Raw genomic sequence first — 14,725 nt, 5'->3', positions numbered from 1 at the left:
GTCTCATTGCCCGACACCGTCGGCTCTTGGCAACCAAGGAATCATTTGTTTCTTGGAGCTATTCCACTTGTACGCTCCACCCTCTCCGACATTATATCGATAATAGTTTTCCGTGCCGGCTGGAGTCAAAGCTCGACGCAAGGTAATGTTGATCCGACCTCTGTCGGCTTCCCTGCCCTTTCGTTTCGGAATGCTGTGCATCCAATTCGACTGTGTCGGGCCACGCATAAGAACCATGTCACCGCTAGCCAGTGAGAGCTTGATGTCCTTGGTCTCCAACTTCGGCTCGCCGTCCTTGGGAGGTTTATGCTTCATCAAAAAATCCCTCTTCGCCCCCAGTGTGAAAGACGCAATGGCTGGCTCTGGACCAAGGAACCGCTCATCGTCGCTGTGGAACGAGATGCTGTCGTTTCCCGAGGCATAATAATTCACCAGACAGAAGTTGTACTTTGCGTTGGTGCGTGCTTCGGTCACCCTGCGGAGAAGATCCAAGCACTCCGGAATTGGTCGTGGTTTGCACTTGTATTTGTCCCTTCGAACTGTCTTGTTCGAAGGGTCCGCAGCCTCGACGATGCGCAAGCCGTCGTGGCCATCTAGGAAGCGACTCGTCTCGTCGATCCCAAATACCGTGGTGTACCGGGGTGTGTTCATGAGTGTCTCCTTGCCGAACCGCTTAATAGTGTATTTGACGCGGTAGAAGAACAGTTCGGAGCGGAGAAATTCGAAGAGTTCCTTGTCGATTGATTTCGGGACAAATGGTTGAAAGTATAACAGGTCCAAGTGGTGTTGGTCTTTAATCTCCGTGGCTTGGGCAGTACCCAGTAACTCGATTTCCGAGGCGACATGAATGGGCAGATAAGAAATGGGCCAGGGGTACGTTGGATGATCTGTCGTTTTGGTCACCGACTTCGTTGGAGGGTTGTTTTCTGCTCGTCCTTGTATAGGCGCGTCCAAGCGCGTCTTCTTTGGCGTCGAGAAGTATGTATCTAGAGTGCGCTTAGCCATTAGACCTTTTTTTTTACCTTTGCACCTTTGGTGGCGAGGTAGAAAATCTGGACGTGGCAGAGGGAGGATGGGCGGTCGTCAAGTAGTACCGGCAAGGGGTACTCGGTACAGATTGAAGACGTCATGATGCCACGGCGCGGCGCGTCGTCCGGGCGCGTTAAGTATGTGTACCCAGTACATGATTAGCCGCATTCAAAAACTAAGTGGCACATGCTGACATAGGGTAACGAGATCGAAAGAGCTCAATGACGACGAAGGGGGCTGCTATATCAAACATGGAAAGCAGCATAACTTGGATAAAAGGAACCACTATTCCCGAAGCTAAATGACAGGCTTACTGTCAATGAAGCTCACCTTCAATCTAATAATGAATCGCTTTACTCATGGCAGAACCCTACTTTAGAATTCGGCTTGACGGGTAGGAGCTTAACGCGATACCCGCCTTTATAAGAGCATCTTGGGCATACCAGGAAAACCGGGAAGTGTCTCGGTCAAACGAGCGGGGTTTCGTTACTCAGAACAGCAAACTCACCCAGGCCCCAAACTCGCTCACGGCCGACATTCTATTTGAATACCCATTCTCTTCACTTACAGACTGTTAATCCGAATCGATAATAAAATATCGCTTGTACTGCCACCATGGGATTCGAGCCCGAGACATATTACCTCGGACCAAACAAGCATTGTCCAAACAATGACATGCCAGTCTTAATTTACCGAGACTGCCTCCCTCTGCCGCTATCAGAAGCCAGAACCACCGAATTCCTGGAATCTCATGCCTGGGAGAAGAAGGGGACCTGGGGTCATATCGCATATAGGCATTTTCACCCCAACACGCACGAGTGCTACGGTAAGCACGAGTCTCTCATTTGGGGGGCTGAACGCTTCGACCGGCTGGGTCTGAACTTGCACAGGGGTTTTCCAAGGCGAATCAAGAATATTGGTCGGTTGCGGCACGAATGATACAGCAGGAGGCCAGGAGATCGATGTCCACGCGGGAGATGTAATTGTCCTTCCTGCAGGCACGGGACATTGCTCTCTTCAGAGCAGCAGCGACTATAGGTATATTGGAGTTTATCCAGAGGTAAAGCAGCACCCGTCCTGGGAATTGATGCTATCTTTCGACTGATGTGCTCACACGGAGTTGTTCAGGGAGCCCCGAAATGGCGCAGCGAGTTGGGAAAAGATGAGGTTGGTGACACTTTTCGGCAAGAGATCCAGGGCGTGGCCTTGCCAGTGCAGGATCCCGTCAATGGGTCAGAGGGACCATTGTTGAGGTTGTGGAGGAAGGCATGATTGATGCCTGGTGAGCCTGGACCAGTTTTGCAGTAATTCTTTACTGGATTACATGGATGAGCATCTGGTCCTCCGTAGTATTCTTCGTATAGATCTGCAATTCACCGTAGTAGCTGATTGCTTGATTGGTATTAGTGCCTTGGCATCTAGGTCGGGAGAAAAGAGACTCTTGTTTTGGGCCGGACTTGGGACTTTGCTAGTCTACCTGAACAAGAAGTGAAGAAGCTTCTAATGCAACTATCGCATGGCCAACATCCTACGTCGGCTTTTCTCGACCACTCAGCCAGAAGTCTCCAGCGCCACAGCCAAAAGAATGAACCTCAATTCTGCGGATCTGCCCAAAATTTTCCTCCCGCCAGTCAATCGGTCCATGCAAACGCTGGACAAATCATTCTTTCACAAAGTCGTGCCTTTAGCGGCTGCTACCATTTCAGATATCAAACAGATCACCAATATCAGAAAAGAACTCGACAGGTCCCGAGACTTGCTCAGGATAAGTCCGATCAAACCTCTGCGAGAAGATGAGTCGGTGCCGGGGGCAAAATGCCTTCTGCTTAGGCCTGAGATTGACGCGAAAGGTACATTAGATGAGTTTTAGCCTTGTGAAGGAGTATTGACAGGATGAACAGAGCCGAAAACATGGTCAGCCACCGTCGAGAGACTAGTGCAAGACAAACTTGCCAGCCTTCGGGACTACGATCTAACACTCACTTACGACGACTGGACTATGCGTACGTGAGTCGTCAGGCACGAGCTCTGTGATATTCATATCCGAAATCTGACATCGTGGGCCAGATAACATTCTCGAAGCGATTCTGCCTGAGATCCCCGAGGAGGAAAAAGAAACTCCAGCAGGTTTTGCCCAGGTAGGTCATGTTGGTACGTCTCTTACCCTCCGACTTTTATACCTCGTGCTGACGATCCGCAAGCTCATGTCAACCTTCGCGAAGCATATCTGCCCTACAAGTATATAATCGGGCAAATCTTGGTCGACAAAAATCCCAACATCACCACTGTCATCAACAAAACATTCGACGTCGGCACCGAATCCGTCTTTCGAACATTTCCGTATGAAGTCATTGCTGGTCCAGATGATCTAGATGTTACAGTCCACGAATCTGGCTGCGAGTTCAAATTCAACTTCGGCAAAGTCTACTGGAACTCCCGTTTGGGCACCGAACATGCTCGTGTTTTTGAATTGTTCAAGGAAGGCGAGGCTGTCTGCGATGTTATGGCTGGTGTAGGGCCTTTTGCCGTGCCGGCTGGTAAGCGCAAAGTCTTCGTTAGAGCCAACGACCTAAACCCGGACTCGTATCGAAGTCTTCAGGATGCCATCAGGTCCAACAGAGTCGGTGACTTTGTTTCGGCCTCTTGTGAAGATGGCAGGGAATTCATTCGCACCGCAACCAGAGAATTACGCGACAATCCACGAGAAGCTCGACTGCCTTCGAAGTTGAAGATATCGCGGAAACTGGCCAAAGAAGATACACAAGCGCTACGCAAAGCCGCCGATGCAGCAACACAAGTCTTGAAAGAACCAAATGTGTTCTCCCATTATGTCATGAATCTGCCGGCTAGCGCCATCGAATTCCTCGATGCTTTCCGCGGCCTTTACTACTGCCACAAAGCTGAATTCAAACCACATACCTCAAAAGCTTTGCCATTGATTCACCTGTACTTGTTCCAAGCTAAGCTTGCCACGGACGAAGAAGAATTCCAAGAGATCTGCGAAAGAATATCGGAAAACATCGGGACTGAAGTCAAGCTTGATGACCCGGAGCTGGATATGCAAATCCGATTTGTTCGACTTGTTGCGCCGAAGAAGAAGATGTTCTGCGCTAGCTTTCGGATACCGGCGAGCGTTGCGTTTGCAGAGCCTTGAAGCATTCTGCCACTGTTTGTCACGGGATTCCATCGGAACAAGGCACTGCAGCCCTCTGTCGTGGTTATATGATGGCCCTCTGGTCACCGCCATTCCTCATTGACCCCTTGTTGACTACTATTAATCAGTTCCCGCATCAAATACCGGCTATCTAGACTCGGTTGCACAGTCGACCCGATACCTTGTTTATTTGTTGTCACTAGGTTGAGTCGCAGATGAACTGTCTTCTCTCCCATTTGCCCAGACCTTCGCCGTCACATTTGCATGGCAGCTGTGTTAGTCTCGAGGATTCTGTTAATGGGCCAAGAAAAAGGTCTTGAGCAGAAGGTCTGGGCTGGGGGTGGGCTGGGAACTGAGTCTCAGTCTGAGAAGATCCGTTGGACACCTGTTCAGTTTGCGATGTTGGCGGAAAGGGTGTATGGGCTGTGGCAGCTGGCTGGAAGGAAACATACCCCGATGAGTTCGGGGAAGGCGGGACAACGGTATGTACTCTGGCCAGGTTGGCGAGAAGGTAGCCCGAGCTGTGAGGACTGGTGACGTCGTGATATGATCTGGTACAACCGGAGCTGTCATGACCTCTGCAATCCTTATGAAGTTGGGCTGTGGCGAGAGTTAGTGCTAGTAGCCATGGTACTTGTGGGCGCCGAGACAGAGATGGTGATGGTGATCGAGCACGGTTCAGAGGCGTCGATCTCGTAGTATATGGGCGTCGGCTTCGACTTTGGCTGGCTCCTTCATGAGACGTATTGGACATGTCTGCTCTTCTGACTTGACAAGATTAGAAGTGCAACGATGTTTCTAAACCCCGAATGGGAAGAACGAGCCCCGGACAAGGAATATATATATATAGCCAGTCAGCTCGGTCAAGCTCAGTCAGAAGTTCAAGATGTTCTTACCTGCTCGGTCACCTGTCCAAGTCGCAACTCCCTCGCTCGTTCATTCGGTCCCTCAGTCGCCCATATGAGGTCGCTCAGTCAATCAAGCCAGCCCGTCACCTATTCATGGCCGAACCCCAAGTCGACCCAACCACACACTCAAATCCCACCGCCCAAACGCTCAAACGGGGAGGATTCGCTCGACTTTCAGACCGGCTCAATCCGAGTATTCGGGGACATTGAATAGCAATGGCCTGATTAGTCCGTCCTAGAACAAAACAACGTATCTTACAAAGGGAAGCTGCCCCTCGCAGTACCTCAGTCTCGCAGGGCTCGGATAGGAGTCATAGGATATTATTAAATATTTTGTTGCAAGCAGAGATCATGTAGCCTGCTAGCTTACCTACTTAGCCCTACGAGACGTATCAATAATAATAGCCCAGCCCTCCGCTCATCATGTATCGATCGTCCATCCTGTCGTGGCTTCCGCGTCCGCTCCCGCTTCTGCTCCTGCTCTGGCTGCGGCTCTGGCTCTGGTTCCAATTCCGGTTCCGGCTCCTACTGCGCCCCCGCCGTCTCCTCTCACGACGGTCCTGCGTCTCGCTGTCTCGGGTTCGAGCTCGCTGTTCGCCCAGTTTCCTTCGCACTTCACGGATCGCGAGCGCGGTCCCCGCCGCCACTAGCGCACCCTGGATGAAACTCGTGCTTGTGTCTCTCGACTTTGACCTTGAGCGGGCTGCTCGGCGGCGATTTCGGCTTCGGCTTCGGCTTCGATTGCGACTGTGATTGACACGGCTCCTCCTGCAAGTCGGGCCGGGCAGTCGCAAGGGCGGCGGCGAGTGTCCACTCCGGAAGCCAGGCTGTTCGCCAAACAGGCCTCGAGGCGGTGGCGAGGGGAACCGAAGCTGGAGGAGCCCAAACTGCTCATCATCAGGCACGAACCGTACCGTGGATGGCGATCGCGGATGACGTCCTGCTGCGGAACGGTCCCGTTCGTAAGATCTTCGACGGGCGGGGTTTTCTTCGTAGAAGGTGTGCGGGAATCTCGTGTCCTGAAGAATCGGCCGAGGAGATGGAGATGGGCTTCGACTCAGGATCCTCGGCGGGAGGAACAGTGGTGAAGGCGATCTAGGAGGACGACGACGCGTCCGGATCACGCTCTCTTCCTCCTCGCGGATTTGTCGTCGGCCGTCGGGGCCACGGACTGTAGTTCTGGTGTAGGTGGTTTGCTTTTTGGTCAAGAGATGATGGTTAGTCTGACAAATGCAATCGGTGCTTGGAGAGACCTACACGTGAGAGGATTGGGTTGGGCATTTTGAGAACGGCTCAACCTCATTTAAGACTGGATTCAGTCCTTTTGCCCGGTGGTATGTGGAATAATATCCTCGAATTGGCTGATGTTTGGGCCAAACGACTCGATACTCCGATTTTCGGATAGGCTGAGTACAGTTGTTCTTGGTTGCCAGCAAGTCCAAAAAACCATCCTGAATAGAAACAGAGACAATTTAAAGAAATCGCTAGACTCCCATCACTGGATGCCCCTGCCGTCACTGCAAATCGCAAGTGTCGACGAATCAAGTGAGAGATCGCGGTGACACGGTCTGAAAACCGGAGCAATGCGCCTGCAGGTGACCATGGGCGAGAGGAAGCCGTGACAGCAGCGCCAAACGAAAGACCGCAGAGGGGTAACAGCAGCACGCAAGCAAACCATAGAGAGGACAATGTAAGACGAAGCTGTGTTTCTTAATCATGGAATGGTCTCTGGATCTTCGTGACTCCTTAGGGACATTCGACAGAGGATGATGGGACTAGTTTTCTCGAAACGCCTCGAACTGGCTATCCACATAAAGGTTGTTCTCATTTCTCGTCATTCCGTGAAGCAAAATGCAAGGTGGCATTGGACTCTCTGCTTGACCCAAAGAAGCTGAAGCAGGAATCGATACACTTGATGGCTACAGGAGCCAGATGCTCACGCAATGAGCCATGGTACCAACCTAACCAAGCGCCATTCATTGCCAACTGCGATACTGGCTTTGGAGGAATGAGTGGCTTCCATTCCATTGCCGCTCGTGACGTTTGCAGAGCGGACGCCGAGGAACAATCTGGTCCAGAGAACGGTAGGAGACGAGCTGCTCTGTAAGACTCGTCGCAGTAAGTATGCATACTTGACAGCGATTCAAAGGATGAGCGGGAAGAGACTGAGGCACTCGAACATCGCCTGGCCTTCTCTATATTGTATAATGTGGAATTTGAACATGGGTCAAGTTCTGCTAGCCTAGAAGGGGACGAGAAAGGCGACCTAGGAGGTTCATTCCAGCCTGGGTGGATTGTCGAGAGCGACTTCCAGGAAGTTCCAGAGCTGCCGGTAGAGATCGAGGAATGCGAGCTCCTCCTCTCTAAAAACAAAGGCGTTGTCAATGGTGTCTCGATTGCTTCTCCTGTTGTAGACAATGGAGAGCTGCATTCTGGCTGCATTGAAGATAGAGATCTTGGTTCTGTTCCTGATTGCGATTCCTCGGGCGACAGATAAAAGCACCTCGGAAATGGAGGTCTGAAGGGCGCCAGGGGTTCCATCAAGCAGCCCGATGTCTCTCTGATGGAGACCAAATCCACAATTGTTGATGTCATGACGAGGTAAATCGCAGGTTATTAGGATATACGATAAGGAAGTTGAAAGACGACCTGGGATGCTGGATGAAGACAAAGAGCTGGTGGTTATGTGAAGGGACTTGGTGAGGAAGCTGTAGGGGGTAGGTTGTAGAAATAGTTAGACACCGATTTGTAAATGCTTCATTTTCATTGAAGGCCCCTCGTTCATCACTGTCACACTCTTAGCTGCCGCTCATTCGTTTCCTCCTCAAACGTATTATCCAGATTTGGCGGACCTCAGCGCTTGGGCACATTGTGAAGTCCCCACAAACTGTCCAACTGGGATGATTACGTTGTTGGGGAGACATCGGTGAGAAATTGGGTTTCAGCAATAGGTATCATTCCAAGGTCCCCATGCTTCCTCTGGAGGTGCTGAGGTCACCATTGTGGGCAACCCTCTGGAAAACCGCATGACCGCATCTGGAGTCATTGCAACATATGGTCAACCTTTTGTTCATCTGTTTGTGGTGCGGTACCGTTTGCACCTAGGCACTGCCTTCATCGTCATTCGTGCGACTCTGTAACAGGCGGCTGTGGCGTTGCAGAAATCATGTGAGGTGCCCTCTGCCTATCGAGCAAGGTGTTGAGTGACACTTGGGAAATCCGTGCCCTTCCATGGACGGGTGATAGGTTCAAAGCTGAGCCTGCCTCTTGAGCCGCTGTAGCTCCCTGCAAATACCCTCCAATTCATCCTCGGTGACCACACCATCCTCAACTTTTTTCTCCAAACTCGGAATCAGCGCCTTCGCCTCGTCCGAACATGTTGGCACCAGACTGCCCAGCTGAGACTTTTCAAATCTCTCCAAATTTTCACCGTATGAGTTGATGATTCCTTCCACTTGTTGTGCCTCGGCCAGGTCCTTGAAGACTGCGAAGATTTCCAAGTAGTCGCGCGTTTTAGCGGTGACTTCGGTCTCCTCAAAACCACCTCCACGAGCCGCTCGGGTTGCAAGAGTCTTTTGTAAGATGATTCGCGCTTCGGAGAGGTTGAGCGTGACTTCGTTCTGGAATTCGCCTAGTTTGAGGACCGCTCCGGCTTCAAGGTCAGAGGTTGCGGTGGGAGCAACACGCGAAGGGGCAGCGTGGGGCATTTTGTGCGGCGCGGGCTGACACTGTCTGCAAGAGTAAGAAAAGGCACGTTGAAAGGCGAGAGACACTCAGTTTGTAGTAGACCTACAGGTAAAACGAACATCAACAGGAACGAGCGAGAACAGCGCAGTAGCGGTAGCGCAGCCTCGTCGAAAAAAATAATAATCCGACCCCACTCCTGATACGAGGCTGAGGATTAAAGTACCGCCTCGCCGAGTACCTCGTATCTTGATTTATGGAAGCACTGGGTATTATTCCGCGACATAAGACTTAAGATGTGGATACTCGGTACATATATCGTCCGCTGAGACTCTCACAAATGTGAATTCATCTACTGTTCCGACTTTCCAAAAGAGGCCCCAAACCGAGGCGTGCAATCTCAAAATCCCTAAGGCCCTTGACTTTTGTCCATACATTCCTGGTCCCACAATGTCATCCATCATTCTATAGAACCAACAGACCAACACCGGCTGCGACCAACAGACCCTTAGCGACACCGAGGACGGTAGCGTCACTTGAGTCCGAGAGTTGACTGACCCCAGTTTGGGAAGACGAAGAGTCACTGGTGGTAGCGGTCGCAGCAGTGGTCGGAGTGCTGAAGACCAGACCATCGGTAGGCGTCGCGTAGGTATAATCGGAGGTAGTGGTGTCATAAGAAGAGCCACCAGAGCCGCTGCTGCCATATTCGCATTTTCCAAGAGTGCTGGAGCATGAGTATCCGGCGTCACAGTAGTCTGATAGAGTCCCAATGTTAGCTGGTACCACAAGATCAAAGCTCTCAAAGAGGCATAACTTACATCCTCCGGCGCAGCAAGATTCACCAGCGTCCGGGTTATAGCATGAATCTGTACCGCAAGGAATATTTCCGTCACCATAGAGATCAGCGCAGCTGCTTGCTGTGGTGGTGCCATTGCTACTGCTGCCGGAACTTGAGCCATCGTCGGGGCAGGTATCATACAGAGGATCATTCGGATTGTAGCAATGGTATCCATCTGGGCAGTCGAGATAACCGGCGCCAAAGCATGACACACAAGTCGCTCCGGCCTGGTAACAGATGTCGTCGATGCCGCTGGTACTAGTTGAAGTAGGTTCCGATGCGGAAGCGGTAGCAGTTGTGTCAGAGCCGTCGGAGCTGTCGGCGGAGCAAGAATCCAGGCCGTAAGTCGCATCTCCAGGCAAATAGCAGTAGAGGTCGCTTCCCGGGCAAAGTGTATAGCCAGCTCCGAAGCATTCCTCACAAGTTCCTATGCAGCGCTTTTGGAGATCTCGTCGCGACATGAGCTTGCTGGTAGATGTCGGCGTCCTGGTCCGACCTGAGCCGGGCAGACCTTTGAAGACGGCATCACTTTGGGCAGTAGCCAGGAGTATGAGCGAAGAGAAGAGAAGGGTTCGAGTAAAAAGCATCCTGGCGGTTCAAGAACAAGCAAAAAAGGAGTGACTTGAAAGAGCGACGGGAATGTAACGAGCGACGAGAAAAGCAAGCAAAGCTTTGGTTGAAAGGAAAATCACTGAACCAGAAAATAATCGTCAAGCTAAAGGAAGGGTGTCTGCTTGATGAAATATACCTGGTGAGCCTAAACGCAGCCTTCATCCCTCCGTTAGAATAGCTGGAATACGGATACGTCCCGTTTTGCTCGGATGTGACTACCCTGACCCCTTGTTCATGCTTTTGAAGCTGCTGAAAGTTTGGACCGACATTCTTGGAAAGGTTGCTTTAGCAAGAAACAGGCCACTTCAAAGCCGGAGTGAAAGGCGATTCGCTATCAGAAGAATGGTAGCTCTTTCTTTGGACAGAAGAAGTAAATCAGACGAGGCACTTCGTCTGTTGTGGATTGTGGAAGGACAAATCCGAAGAACATTCAGCCCAGCAGGGTCCTGTAGGGCAGATTCCGAGCACTGTACCCGGTACTCTGGACAGGGCCAACGAAAGACAGAGTTAAGATTTGAAAAGACGATCATTGCCAGTCTCTTCTATAGGCACAGGGGCCGGTGTCACAATTGATCGCATCAAGCTGCATCAAGCAAGGGCGCGAAAAGGAAATGAAGTCTGTACTGGTCTGTCTGGGAGAATTGCAAAGGGGGAAAGTTTCTTGGCGCAATGCTTGGCAATTGGGGGCGGATTCTATCGTTTGTCGAGGGTGACTTGAGGTGACTTGAGGTGACTTGAGGTGACTACAGGTGACTACTACCATTCGTGATTCCTTCTTTCTGCCAAGTCAAATCAGGTCATATCCAATACTAATGCTCGCTGCCAGTAAGAGAAAGAGGTGGCGCGAAGGAGGAGGAAATAAAATGCGGCCCAATAATTCAGTAACCAAGCCGTGAAAAGGCGTGATAAAGGTAATTGTACTCTCATGGAATAGATACATTCTGCTTTCACTAATGGCAATGCTTGCGGTTACCGTACACACCTGGTCCAATTTGCCGAATGTCGCCTATTCGGCACGGTGGGCCACATCTGCTTGTTGAAGTGGGTATCTTGGTACGTTCTTGTTCCAAATGAGTTGGTCTGGTAAGGCGTACTGCTTTGCTAGATTCAGGGGCGTCGAGGCTATTATATAATTGAAATTGAGCACGTGAACAGATATAATAGGATGGTCCTTGGATGGTCTTAAAGCTCCCTGCAATCACTCGTACCTGGCAATTTGCATTGGACAGCAAGGGCCCGAAGAGACACCTCGCAGCAACCAATGGCGAACTCGACAAATGCTAAATCAACGATGGGGCGAAGACAAAAGGCGCACCCTTTGCTCTCAGACCCCAGCCTCACAACCTTTGGCGCAAGGCTGACAGTGGCCAAAACCTAAGGTGACCTCATTCTGTCCATGAAGCAGATTGAGCCCAGTGGCCGGGGCTCTCTCTGATTTGTCGGAAGTGAAAATTTCTCTCTTGAGCAGTTCTCTTTTTCTCCCCTGAATCTCTCCCAACTACAGGATGTAAGGAACGGACAACTTCATCGCCAGGATCTGTTGACGCCACACTCAGTACAAACGGGAAACGAAGAAGAATTCAATTTATATCGTGCCAACAACGGATGGGTTTGGTTGTCGCTCTTAGAACCTGATAGGGGGTCATGTGATGGATGGACAAGGCGTTGAGGAGGAATACTGCACTCCACCAATGCAGCTCGTAACTAAATTGCTGCCACAATTGTTTTGGCAGCGTGGCTCGATATGCTCACTGGTGGTCAGTCCGGGCTGGTCCAACATTCTCATCGCATCACTGGCTGATATTCAAACTCTTGAATTCCTTCGTTGTGTTTGTGATGGCGGTTTCAACGGGTAATCTCTCCATGCTACTTGCACCATAGAATCCATGGATGCCCTTGACGCGACTGAGCACATGGTCTGCGTCCTTGGGCTCGGCTATGGGACCTCCGTGACAGAGGATGATGATTTCGGGGTTGATTTTTGTCGCGGCGTCTCTCATCTCCTGAATCAACTGGACACACTCATCCAAGGTTTTTCCAGTCTTTGCACCTATACTTCCAGAAGTGGTCAAGCCCATATGGCACACCAGGACGTCTGCGCCTGCCTTCGTCATTTGTTCAGCTTCGTCAACATTGAAGGCATATGGCGTGGTAAGGAGATCCAGCTTATGTGCTTCGGCAATCATGGCGACTTCCTTGTCGAATCCCATGCCTGTTTCTTCAAGATTTGCTCGAAAGGTGCCGTCAATAAGACCGACCGTGGGGAAGTTCTGGACTCCACAGAATCCCATGCTTTTCAACTCTCGCAGGAAGGAGGGTATGATCCGGAATGGATCCGAGGCACAGACACCAGCAAGGACTCCGGTTTTGTTGACGACAGGAAGGACTTCCCTCGCCATATCGACGACGACGGCATTGGCGTCTCCATAGGGCATGAGGCCAGCGAGCGAGCCTCTCCCAGCCATTCGAAAGCGACCCGAGTTGTAGATGATGATGAGATCGCCGCCGCCAGCCTCGATGAACTTGGCCGACAACCCGATGCCAGCTCCGGCTCCGACAATCGGCTTACCATTCTTGATCTGGTTCCTGAGATGGGCGAGGACTTCGGCTCGCGAGGACGGGGGGGCCATCGTTGGGATTACGGTTGATCTATGTACGCAGAATCAATCGGACTTGGGCTCATCAGTGACGTGGAAATTGTCGTGATTCCGGCACAACGGCGGATTCGCCTTTGTGCACGTACACGTCATCGTCACAGTCATGTTCGGTGTCAAACCATTGCTGACCATTCCCATTCATGCGGAGGTGGTGGAGAGGCTGCTGGTGGTGCGGGGGATTTAAGCGAATGGTAGCACAGCTGGCGATGGTATCCAAAGCCCACAAGGAGGGGCAGCAGCATGACCGTATATTGGACTAAGGATTGGATTGGGAGGGACTGGTCTGTTCCACACGTCCCAGCTGCTGCGTGAAAAAGCAACAACCTCGAAGCTCTCACGGAAGCTTCTTCAGTCCAAGCCTCTTGTCATGACCCTTGGTGGATAGCCGCTTCTCCTTTCAGCCTCCCTTGTACCTAACAGAACCCGACGCCTTGAGTCACTTCCTCTATACCTCATCATGGTGAAACCCACCGTGCTCATCGTCGGCACACCTGACACTAAGCTCGATGAAATCCTCTTCCTCAGGGAGCAGATCCTCATCGAGGGGACGTGTAATACGAAGATCCTCGATGTAAGTCACAGCCTACCTGCCAAGGTGAGGACGCAGTTGGACAATCTTCCTTCGGGCGAAGTGATTTCTCCTCTTGAAGAACACAGCTCGACCTTGAAGGAACTTTCTCGCGGCGAGTACATTGACAAGGCCATCGAGCTATGCACGCCCATGGTTAAGGACCTGGTCTCCAAATCAGCTGTTCAAGGCATTGTCTCTGCAGGCGGCAGTAGCGGCTCATCACTTGCAACAGCCTTGATGCGCCATGCCTGCCCCGTCGGATTCCCTAAGATGATGGTGTCGACCATGGCCAGCGGCGACGTCAAGCACTACGTAGAGGAAACAGATATTACCATCATGTACAGCGTGGTTGACATTGCAGGAGTCAACTCGATCCTCAAACGGATCCTGTCCAATGCTGCTGCTGCCATCGCCGCCATGACCGTCTCTTACGCCAAATCCCTCGTTGATGCTTCTGCCGTTTCAGCTAAAGGCAAGCGGATCGCCGTCACAATGTTTGGCAACACCACGCCATGCGTCGATGCGGTGCGCCGCATCCTGACCTCGGCACCCCACGACGCCTCTGACTACGAGATCTACGTCTTCCACGCCACCGGTTCCGGTGGCCGCGCCATGGAGCGTCTCATCGCGGAAGGACAGATCGATGCCGTGATCGATTTGACCACCACTGAAATCCCCGACGAACTCTTCGGCGGCGTCTTGACCGCAGGGCCGGACCGGCTCGAAGTCGCCGCAAAGAAGGGCGTCCCCATGATTGTCTCAGTCGGGGCCTGTGACATGGTGAACTTTGGCCCCAAGGATAGCGTGCCGGAGAAATACAAGGACCGGAAATTGTTCGTGCACAACCCGGCCGTCACCCTGATGAGGACGACTCCGGATGAGAATAAAAAGATCGGCGAATTCATCGTCAACAAACTATCCACCTACGCCACCAACCCGGGCTCAATCCGCGTGCTGATCCCGGAGAAAGGGGTGAGCATGCTGGACGCAGCCAAGAAGCCCTTCTACGACGAGGAAGCCGACAAGGCGCTCTTTGACACGATCCAGGAAGGTCTCGAGGGCACCAAGATCGAGGTGGAGAAGCACGACTTGCACATCAACGACGAAGCGTTTGCGGGCCACGTGGCCAGCGCGATCCTCGAGGTCATGGGCGTCACGCAGAGGAATTATCGGCTGGCCAACGCGAGACGCCGGAAATGGAGCTTCGACCACGGCGCGTCTGTCATGCTGGCGAGGCGGAGCAGTCAGATCGAGATCCCGGACGCTTAGAGA

The 14,725-nt window shown here is 51.9% G+C and overlaps 8 protein-coding genes across 8 annotated transcripts; 3 read left to right on the top strand and 5 right to left on the bottom strand.

The window, feature by feature from the left end:
• Positions 1-3: 3 nt before the first annotated feature.
• Positions 4-1,005, bottom strand: Z519_11651 (uncharacterized protein; the record flags this gene model as incomplete). The annotated part of the gene is made up of 1 exon (XM_016769362.1): positions 4-1,005. One exon carries the CDS (start codon positions 1,003-1,005, stop codon positions 4-6), a length of 1,002 nt encoding a protein of 333 aa, XP_016614346.1.
• Positions 1,006-1,644: 639 nt separating this feature from the next.
• Z519_11650 (uncharacterized protein) lies at positions 1,645-2,301 on the top strand (the record flags this gene model as incomplete). The annotated part of the gene is made up of 3 exons (XM_016769361.1): positions 1,645-1,855; positions 1,920-2,089; positions 2,158-2,301. 3 exons carry the CDS (start codon positions 1,645-1,647, stop codon positions 2,299-2,301), a joined length of 525 nt encoding a protein of 174 aa, XP_016614345.1.
• A 244-nt stretch (positions 2,302-2,545) lies between these two features.
• Z519_11649 (uncharacterized protein) lies at positions 2,546-4,183 on the top strand (the record flags this gene model as incomplete). Its single annotated transcript, XM_016769360.1, has 4 exons — positions 2,546-2,879; positions 2,931-3,032; positions 3,097-3,180; positions 3,231-4,183. 4 exons carry the CDS (start codon positions 2,546-2,548, stop codon positions 4,181-4,183), a joined length of 1,473 nt encoding a protein of 490 aa, XP_016614344.1.
• A 294-nt stretch (positions 4,184-4,477) lies between these two features.
• Positions 4,478-6,372, bottom strand: Z519_11648 (uncharacterized protein; the record flags this gene model as incomplete). The annotated part of the gene is made up of 4 exons (XM_016769359.1): positions 4,478-4,568; positions 4,636-4,783; positions 5,645-6,287; positions 6,349-6,372. The coding sequence occupies 4 exons, from the start codon at positions 6,370-6,372 to the stop codon at positions 4,478-4,480; spliced, it is 906 nt and encodes a 301-aa protein (XP_016614343.1).
• Positions 6,373-8,339: 1,967 nt separating this feature from the next.
• Positions 8,340-8,798, bottom strand: Z519_11647 (uncharacterized protein; the record flags this gene model as incomplete). Its single annotated transcript, XM_016769358.1, has 1 exon — positions 8,340-8,798. One exon carries the CDS (start codon positions 8,796-8,798, stop codon positions 8,340-8,342), a length of 459 nt encoding a protein of 152 aa, XP_016614342.1.
• Positions 8,799-9,240: 442 nt separating this feature from the next.
• On the bottom strand, positions 9,241-10,200 carry Z519_11646 (uncharacterized protein; the record flags this gene model as incomplete). The annotated part of the gene is made up of 2 exons (XM_016769357.1): positions 9,241-9,530; positions 9,594-10,200. The coding sequence occupies 2 exons, from the start codon at positions 10,198-10,200 to the stop codon at positions 9,241-9,243; spliced, it is 897 nt and encodes a 298-aa protein (XP_016614341.1).
• A 1,815-nt stretch (positions 10,201-12,015) lies between these two features.
• On the bottom strand, positions 12,016-12,855 carry Z519_11645 (uncharacterized protein; the record flags this gene model as incomplete). Its single annotated transcript, XM_016769356.1, has 1 exon — positions 12,016-12,855. One exon carries the CDS (start codon positions 12,853-12,855, stop codon positions 12,016-12,018), a length of 840 nt encoding a protein of 279 aa, XP_016614340.1.
• A 484-nt stretch (positions 12,856-13,339) lies between these two features.
• Z519_11644 (uncharacterized protein) lies at positions 13,340-14,722 on the top strand (the record flags this gene model as incomplete). The annotated part of the gene is made up of 1 exon (XM_016769355.1): positions 13,340-14,722. One exon carries the CDS (start codon positions 13,340-13,342, stop codon positions 14,720-14,722), a length of 1,383 nt encoding a protein of 460 aa, XP_016614339.1.
• Positions 14,723-14,725: the final 3 nt, after the last annotated feature.

This window comes from Cladophialophora bantiana, assembly GCF_000835475.1.
Source record: "Cladophialophora bantiana CBS 173.52 unplaced genomic scaffold supercont1.23, whole genome shotgun sequence".
Taxonomy (NCBI): Eukaryota; Fungi; Ascomycota; class Eurotiomycetes; order Chaetothyriales; family Herpotrichiellaceae; genus Cladophialophora; species Cladophialophora bantiana.
This window is presented reverse-complemented; position numbering and strand designations above follow the sequence as displayed.